General features: G+C 35.9%; 1 protein-coding gene across 1 annotated transcript in view; it reads left to right on the forward strand.

Annotated features, from left to right (window-relative positions):
- The window catches only part of LOC137194414 (uncharacterized), a 74,067-nt gene extending 64,524 nt beyond the window's left edge, over positions 1–9,543 (forward strand). Inside the window, exons 12-15 of the mRNA XM_067606293.1 lie at positions 7,957–8,046; positions 8,470–8,559; positions 8,985–9,074; positions 9,292–9,543. Coding sequence (XP_067462394.1) covers positions 7,957–8,046; positions 8,470–8,559; positions 8,985–9,074; positions 9,292–9,300 — 279 coding nt within the window. The 3' untranslated portion in view covers positions 9,301–9,543. The remainder of the gene's footprint in view (positions 1–7,956; positions 8,047–8,469; positions 8,560–8,984; positions 9,075–9,291) is intronic.
- Positions 9,544–9,773: the final 230 nt, after the last annotated feature.

The following is a 9,773-nucleotide window of genomic DNA, read 5'->3' on the forward strand; positions in this document are numbered from 1 at the left end:
GAAGAGAGGGACTTCTCAGCAAACTGCAGGAAAAGAAAAAGACAAGGAAATACTGATCGGATCAGTTTTCGGCCTGGTAAGACTGAATTTGATTGATTTTTATTTATTCAATTTCTGTCTTGTAATTACAATACTGTGAATCCTCCAAAAGTTATATCTTGACATTAATCTTAATCTATCTTCATTTTCAACATCTTAATTTGGTCATTGTGGAGTAGCCAGTTACTAGTGAGTGCAATGGTTTCTTCTCATGTAAATTATAGTATTTTTGGTTTATAGTTGTATCTCTCTCTCTCTCTCTCTCTCTCTCTCTCTCTCTTTCTCTCTCTCTCTCTCTCTCTCTCTCTCTCTCTCTCTCTCTCTCTCTCTCTCTCTCTTTCTCTCTCTCTCTAGGACCAGTAGTTTCTTGGTGGTATACTGGTACAGCTGACAATACCACAGCACCGTTTTCACCTTCCCATTCATTTGAATGAGAAAGTGTGGCTGGTATTGTATAACAGAATCTGCCATCTGCGCTGAACAACACTGCCATCAAACTAGAGGCTTTGCTCTTTTCAAACAGTTGAAGGATGTGAAAGTGACAGCTAACCTGAACCCTCCAGTCCTCGTTTCTCATAAATCATCAACCCTAGAACAAATCTCATCGCAAAACATATTCAATTTTTAATGTAAATTTATATTTTAGTACTCATGACTGTTTATTACGTTGATGGCACAGGATACTTCTCTATTAATCATCTAGTTTTTTGTTTCTGAATCAATTATCAATGAAAGAAGAAGATCAGTAAATTTGGAGATTGCCATATTAAGAACATTTCCATCTGCAAAACAAATCATTTTCTGCAGACATGTTTCATATGTTATCTTGCTTCAATGTGCTTTTTAATTACAAAGACAAAACTGTTTAATATCTGTTAAATAAATGTTTTAGTTAAAACAAAACAAATTTGCCTTTAGAGACAATATGCTAAGATGTGTATCATTCTCTGCAAGTGCTCTATTATGTGACCACAAGATGGAGTCAGTCAGCCTGATGTCCTGTTATCTACTATGTGACAAAAAATAAAGGGCTTTAACAAAAATTCACATGAGTTCATCATCTCTTAAGCTTCCATTATTGTTCGTTACATGATGTTAGTTGTGTGTAAGAATGTCCTACTGTCAAACACCAAAACACAGCTCTTCTCTAGTAAATTATATTAATATGTCCCCCTCCACTCAAAAATGTTTTGCTTATCGTTCCTTCACTCAGATATTTGAGCTTCACTGTACTGAATGATGTATGTGCAGAGTTTGCACATTTGTCTGCTGAAAGTGGAAAGTTTCTTCCTTCTATTATATACAAATTATTATTCAAAGTAAAGTATTAAACATCTTAAAACATGTCTGGAGGGGATCTTTAAGTAAATTTGATTAAAGTTATTTTGTTCATGTTTCTACTTTCTAAATAAAACAAATAACATAAATAAACATATTTTGTTTCTCTCAGGAGGGTTGGGGGGTCCTGTTGGAGGGGCGGGCTGCTAGCATATAGGGAGCATTAACAACAGCTTACTGACTAACATGCTTAACTGAAATTTACAAAATGATTGTGTTTTCTTTGTCATATTTTGAGCCATCCTAGTGGTGTGGCTTAAGGAATGACAATGTCTAGATCAGCAGTGCAGCAGATTTTATACCATTAGTTTGGAAGGTCATCCATATTCAACCCATTAACCTGATCTGTTACTGTGGACCTTGGATGCATAATAAGAACTGGATATGGTGGCATCGCTCATCCTTGTTGTCAAGTTTACTCAGTGGCCCCTGCGGCCCAAAGAGCATTTTCCCCATAGACCACCATTATAAACAAGAAGTCTATGAAGGTTTTGTGTTTGTAAAACTTTCCTAGAACCTGGAAAAGCGATTTTAAAATCCATGTCATGTCCTGTTTCAGCAGGATTTCGAAAAACTTGTCCATGCATTTATCTTCAGTAGACTCAACTACTGTAAAACACAACACCGTAGGTATAGGAGGGGTTGGGAATGACATGCTGGGTTGGCTGTGCTGTGTTTCATTTTCTAATTTTTATATCTCTTCTTTTTTTATGTCTGTTATTTACATTTAAATATACATTTAAAAACTGCCTACAATTTCATTTGAAGTGTTGCCAGATGTAAGAGCTGCATAAGTGCTGAGTTGGAGCACAAAACAGGATGTGTTGACTTTTTCACTATTTAAACAAAACCACAATCTCGCCCATACAAGGGTGGAGGTCCCGACAAAAAATACATGCTACCACTGCAGGTCAATGGCAACAGAAGATAGTCAATAACAGTTTTACTGAGTGTGTTATTGTACTTGAATTTTTATAGACAGAGAGAAAAAATACCATGAGGTCCAGCAGAAACTGTGGCAGGAATGGGGTCATGTGTCAGAAGGCCAATCCAGCTGCACTGACCTACAACAGTCACGATGAGAAAGGAGGTGTTAGTTAAAATATGTGTTTTATATTGTAGGAGCAGAAACCATTAGTTGATGAATTCAACAGAAAATTAATTGGTAACCATTTTGATAATTGAATAATCATTTTAGTCCTCCTTAAGCGAAAATGCCAGAAATTAGCTGGTTTCAATTTTTCCTCTCTCAACTAAAGGTAAATGTCTTTGCTGTGTAGATTTTTTTATGTTAAACATTAAAATCGGCTTTTTGCTTTTATAAAACCCCAATAATGTCACTTCCTTTTTACCATTACATCTCAACTGTAAGTGTGTAGCTGCTGATGACTTGCATCTTGGTGATAGTGAAAGATTACATCCTGTTGTTGCTTCATCTTTGTCTTGTCAGTTCCAGTGAGCGTTATAAACGTGGGCTTCCTTTGGCCTTCAGTCCATCAGCCATGGACAGAGGTGTGCTGCTGGTTCTGTTGTGTCTGCAGGCTTTCCTGCTCATCACAGCCTTCACTTCTACAGATGCAGCCGCTCTGGTGAAAGATGATCAACAACAACAGTCTACTGAGCTGGTAAGAAGATCCACTGCTGGTCACCGACTGCAAGGAGCTTTTCTTGTGTTGTAAGATACTTGATTTAGGTCTGTCTGTTTAGGTCTGTCCAACATGTTGACACAGAGAATTTTTTTTTTTGATTTGCAGCCATTTCTATCTATCTATTAAGTAGAAGATTACAAATGTTCAGTGAAACAGTAGATGGAGGAAATTAGGCATTTTCTTATAATAATGCTCTTTTGTTAAAGGTGAAGAGATTTCACCTTCCTAAGAACCCTGCAGAAGAGGTAGCACTGAAGAAGAGAGGATGTAGAGGGAAGTTCGGAGCATGTATGGGCCTGGTAAGACTGAATTTGATTGATTTTTATTCATTCAATTTCTGTCTTGTAATTACAATACTGTGAATCCTCCAAAAGTTATATCTTGACATTAATCTTAATCTATCTTAGTTTTTAACATCTTAATCTGGTAATTGTGGAGTAGCCGGTTACTACTGGGTGCAATGGTTTCTTCTCATATAAATTATATGCAAGGAGCTTTTCTTGTGTTGTAAGATACTTGATTTAGGTCTGTCTGTTTAGGTCTGTCCATCATGTTGACACAGAGAATTTTTTTTTTGATTTGCAGCCATTTCTATCTATATATTATTAAGTAGAAGATTACAAATGTTCAGTGAAACAGTAGATGGGAAAATAAGGCATTTTCTTGTAACAATGTTATATGTGTTAATGTTAATTTTGTTAAAGGTGAAGAGAGGGACTTCTCAGCAAATTGCAGGAAAAGAAGGACAAGAGAGGAAAGGAGGATATATAAGGCACAGATCACTTCACGGCCTTGTAAGACTGAATTTGATTGATTTTTATTTATTCAATTTCTGTCTTGTAATTACAATACTGTGAATCCTCCAAAAGTTATATGATGACATTAATCTTAATCTATCTTAGTCTTCAACATCTTAATTTGGTCATTGTGCAGTAGCTGGTTACTAGTGGGTGCATTAGTTTCTTCTCATGTAAATTACAGTATTTTTAGTTAATAGTTGTATCTCTCTCTCTCTCTCTCTCTCTCTCTCTCTCTCTCTGTCTCTCTCTCTCTCTCTCTCTCTCTCTCTCTCTCTCTCTCTCTCTCTCTCTAGGACCAGTAGTTTCTTGGTAGTATACTGGTACAGCTGACAACGCCACAGCACCGTTTTCACCTTCCCATTCATTTGAATGAGAAAGTGTGGCTGGTATTGTATAACAGAATCTGCCATCTGCGCTGAACAACACTGCCATCAAACTAGAGGCTTTGCTCTTTTCAAACAGTTGAAGGATGTGAAAGTGACAGCTAACCTGAACCCTCCAGTCCTCGTTTCTCATAAATCATCAACCCAAGAACAAATCTCATCGACAAAACATATTCAATTTTTAATGTAAATTTATATTTTAGTACTCATGACTGTTTATTACGTTGATGGCACAGGATACTTCTCTATTAATTATCTAGTTTTTTGTTTCTGAATCAATTATCAATGAAAGAAGAAGATCAGTAAATTTGGAGATTGCCATATTAAGAACATTTCCATCTGCAAAACAAATCATTTTCTGCAGACATGTTGCATATGCTATCTCGCTTCAATGTGCTTTTTAATTACAATGACAAAACTGTTTAATATCTGTTAAATAAATGTTTTAGTTAAAACAAAACAAATTTGCCTTTAGAGACAATATGCTAAGATGTGTATCATTCTCTGCAAGTGCTCTATTATGTGACCACAAGATGGAGTCAGTCAGCTTGATGTCCTGTTATCTACTATGTGACAAAAAATAAAGAGCTTTAACAAAAATCCACATGAGTTCATCATTCCTTACGCTTCCATTGTTGTTCTTTACATGATGTTAGTTGTGTGTAAGAATGTCCTACTGTCAAACACCAAAACACAGCTCTTCTCTAGTAAATTATATTAATATGTCCCCCTCCACTCAAAAATGTTTTGCTTATCGTTCCTTCACTTGGATATTTGAGCTTCACTGTACTGAATGATGTATGTGCAGAGTTTGCACATTTGTCTGCTGAAAGTGGAAAGTTTCTTCCTTCTATTATATACAAATATTATAAACAAATTATTATTCAAAGTAAAGTATTAAACATCTTAAAGCATGTCTGGAGGGGATCTTTAAGTAAACTTGATTCAAGTTATTTTGTTCATATTTCTACATTCTAAATAAAACAAATAACATAAATAAACATATTTTGTTTCTCTCAGGAGGGTTGGGGGGTCCTGTTGGAGGGGCGGCCTGCCAGCATATAGGGAGCATTAACAACAGCTTACTGACTAACATGCTTAACTGAAATTTACAAAATGATTGTGTTTTCTTTGTCATATTTTGAGCCATCCTAGTGGTGTGGCTTAAGGAATGGCAATGTCTAGATCAGCAGTGCAGCAGATTTTATACCTTTAGTTTGGAAGGTCATCCATATTCAACCCATTAACCTGATCTGTTACTGTGGACCTTGGATGCATAATAAGAACTGGATATGGTGGCATCGCTCACCCCTGTTGTCAAGTTTACTCAGTGGCCCCTGCGGCCCAAAGAGCATTTTCCCCATAGACCACCATTATAAAAAAGAAGTCTTTCCTAGAACCTGGAAAAGCGATTTTAAAATCCATGTCATGTCCTGTTTCAGCAGGATTTCGAAAAACTTGTCCATGCATTTATCTTCAGTAGACTCGACTACTGTAACACACAACACCGTAGGTATAGGAGGGGTTGGGAATGACATGCTGGGTTGGCTGTGCTGTGTTTCATTTTCTAATTTTTATATCTCTTCTTTTTTATGTCTGTTATTTACATGTAAATATACATTTAAAAACTGCTCACAATTTCATTTGAAGTGTTGCCAGATGTAAGTGCTGCATAAGTGCTGAGTTGGAGCACAAAACAGGATGTGTTGACTTTTTCACTATTTAAACAAAACCACAATCTCGCCCTTACAAGGGTGGAGGTCCCGACAAAAAATACATGCTACCACTGCAGGTCAATGGCAACAGAACATAGTCAATAACAGTTTTACTGAGTGTGTTATTGTACTTGAATTTTTATAGACAGAGATAAAAAATACCATGAGGTCCAGCAGAAACTGTGGCAGGAATGGGGTCATGTGTCAGAAGGCCAATCCAGCTGCACTGACCTACAACAGTCAAGATGAGAAAGGAGGTGTTAGTTAAAATATGTGTTTTATATTGTAGGAGCAGAAACCATTAGTTGATGAATTCAACAGAAAATTAATTGGTAACCATTTTGATAATTGAATAATTATTTTAGTCCTCTTTAAGTGAAAATGCCAGAAATTAGCTGGTTTCAATTTTTCCTCTCTCAACTAAAGGTAAATTTCTTTGCTGTGTAGTTTTTTTTTAATTAAACATTAAAATCGACTTTTTGCTTTTATAAAACCCCAATAATGTCACTTCCTTGTTACCATTACATCTCAACTGCAAGTGTGTAGCTGCTGATGACTTGCATCTTGGTGATAGTGATAGATTACATCCTGTTGTTGCTTCATCTTTGTCTTGTCAGTTCCAGTGAGCGTTATAAACGTGGGCTTCCTTTGGCCTTCAGTCCGTCAGCCATGGACAGATGTGTGCTGCTGGTTCTGTTGTGTCTGCAGGCTTTCCTGCTCATCACAGCCTTCACTTCTACAGATGCAGCCGCTCTGGTGAAAGATGATCAACAACAACAGTCTATTGATCTGGTAAGAAGATCCACTGCTGGTCACCAACTGCAAGGAGCTTTTCTTGTGTTGTAAGATACTTGATTTAGGTCTGTCTGTTTAGGTCTGTCCAACATGTTGACACAGAGAATTTTTTTTTTGATTTGCAGCCATTTCTATCTATCTATTATTAAGTAGAAGATTACAAATGTTCAGTGAAACAGTAGATGGGGGAAATAAGGCATTTTCTTATAATAATGCTCTTTTGTTAAAGGTGAAGAGATTTAACCTTCCTAAGAACCCTGCAGAAGAGGTAGTACTAAAGAAGAGAGGATGTAGAGGGAGGCCCGGAGCATGTGGCTTCCTGGTAAGACTGAATTTGATTGATTTTTATTTATTCAATTTCTGTCTTGTAATTACAATACTGTGAATCCTCCAAAAGTTATATCTTGACATTAATCTTAATCTATCTTAGTTTTTAACATCTTAATCTGGTCATTGTGCAGTAGCCGGTTACTAGTGGACGCAATGGTTTCTTCTCATGTAAATTATATGCAAGGAGCTTTTCTTGTGTGGTAAGATCCTTGATTTAGGTCTGTCTGTTTAGGTCTGTCCAACATGTTGACACAGAGAAATAAAAAACAAAATGGTTTTTTTTTTATTTGCAGCCATTTCTATCTATCTATTATTAAGTAGAAGATTACAAATGTTCAGTGAAACAGTAGATGGGGGAAATTAGGCATTTTCTTATAATAATGCTCTTTTGTTAAAGGTGAAGAGATTTAACCTTCCTAAGAACCCTGCAGAAAAAGTAGCACTGAAGAAGAGAGGATGTAGAAGGAGGCCCGGAGCATGTGGCTTCCTGGTAAGACTGAATTTGATTGATTTTTATTTATTCAATTTCTGTCTTGTAATTACAATACTGTGAATCCTCCAAAAGTTATATCTTGACATTAATCTTAATCTATCTTAGTTTTTAACATCTTAATCTGGTCATTGTGCAGTAGCCGGTTACTAGTGGACGCAATGGTTTCTTCTCATGTAAATTATATGCAAGGAGCTTTTCTTGTGTGGTAAGATCCTTGATTTAGGTCTGTCTGTTTAGGTCTGTCCAGCATGTTGACACAGAGAAATAAAAAACAAAATGTTTTTTTAATTTGCAGCCATTTCTATCTATCTATTATTACGTAGAAGATTACAAATGTTCAGTGAAACAGTAGATGGGAAAATAAGGCATTTTCTTATAACAATGTTATATGTGTTAATGTTAATTTCGTTAAAGGTGAAGAGAGGGACTTCTCAGCAAACTGCAAGAAAAAAAAGACAAGCGATGACAGGAGGATATATAAGGCCCGGATCACTTAGCGGCCTTGTAAGACTGAATTTGATTGATTTTTATTTATTCAATTTCTGTCTTGTAATTAAAATACTGTGAATCCTCCGAAAGTTATATCTTGACATTAATCTTAATCTATCTTCATTTTCAACATCTTAATCTGGTCATTGTGCAGTAGCCGGTTACTAGTGGGCGCAATGGTTTCTTCTCATGTAAATTATATGCAAGGAGCTTTTCTTGTGTGGTAAGATCCTTGATTTAGGTCTGTCTGTTTAGGTCTGTCCAACATGTTGACACAGAGAAATAAAAAACAAAATGTTGGGTTTTTTTTATTTGCAGCCATTTCTATCTATCTATCATTAAGTAGAAGTTTACATATGTTCAGTGAAACAGTAGATGGGGGAAATAAGGCATTTTCTTGTAACAATGTTATATGTGTTTATGTTAATTTTGTTAAAGGTGAAGAGAGGGACTTCTCAGCAAACTGCAAGAAAAAAAAGACAAGCGATGACAGGAGGAGATATAAGGATCGGATCACGTCGCGGCCTTGTAAGACTGAATTTGATTGATTTTTATTTATTCAATTTGTGTCTTGTAATTACAATACTGTGAATCCTCCAAAAGTTATATCTTGACATTAATCTTAATCTATCTTCATTTTCAACATCTTAATCTGGTCATTGTGCAGTAGCCGGTTACTAGTGGGCGCAATGGTTTCTTCTCATGTAAATTATATGCAAGGAGCTTTTCTTGTGTGGTAAGATCCTTGATTTAGGTCTGTCTGTTTAGGTCTGTCCAACATGTTGACACAGAGAAATAAAAAACAAAATGTTGTTTTTTTTTTTTATTTGCAGCCATTTCTATCTATCTATCATTAAGTAGAAGTTTACATATGTTCAATGAAACAGTAGATGGGGGAAATAAGGCATTTTCTTGTAACAATGTTATATGTGTTAATGTTAATTTTGTTAAAGGTGAAGAGAGGGACTTCTCAGCAAATTGCAGGAAAAGAAGGACAAGAGTGGAAAGGAGGAGATATAAAGATCGGATCACTTATCGGCCTTGTAAGACTGAATTTGATTGATTTTTATTTATTCAATTTCTGTATAATCTTAATCTATCTTAATTTTCAACATCTTAATTTGGTCATTGTGCAGTAGCCGGTTACTAGTGGGTGCATTAGTTTCTTCTCATGTAAATTACAGTATTTTTAGTTAATAGTTGTATATATCTCTCTCTCTCTCTTTCTCTCTCTCTCTCTCTCTCTCTCTCTCTCTCTAGGACCAGTAGTTTCTTGGTGGTATACTGGTACAGCTGACAATGCCACAGCACCGTTTTCACCTTCCCATTCATTTGAATGAGAAAGTGTGGCTGGTATTGTATAACAGAATCTGCCATCTGCGCTGAACAACACTGCCATCAAACTAGAGGCTTTGCTCTTTTCAAACAGTTGAAGGATGTGAAAGTGACAGCTAACCTGAACCCTCCAGTCCTCGTTTCTCATAAATCATCAACCCAAGAACAAATCTCTTCGCAAAACATATTCAATTTTTAATGTAAATTTATATTTTAGTACTCATGAGTGTTTATTACGTTGATGGCACAGGATACTTTTCTATTAATCATCTAGTTTTTTGTTTCTAAATCAATTATCAATGAAGGAAGAAGATCAGTAAATTTGGAGACATATTAAGAAGATTTCCATCTGCAAAACAAATCATTTTCTACAGAGATGTTTCATATGCTATCTCGCTTCAATGTGC

Source organism: Thunnus thynnus, chromosome 12, assembly GCF_963924715.1.
Source record: "Thunnus thynnus chromosome 12, fThuThy2.1, whole genome shotgun sequence".
In the NCBI taxonomy this organism is placed as follows: domain Eukaryota; kingdom Metazoa; phylum Chordata; class Actinopteri; order Scombriformes; family Scombridae; genus Thunnus; species Thunnus thynnus.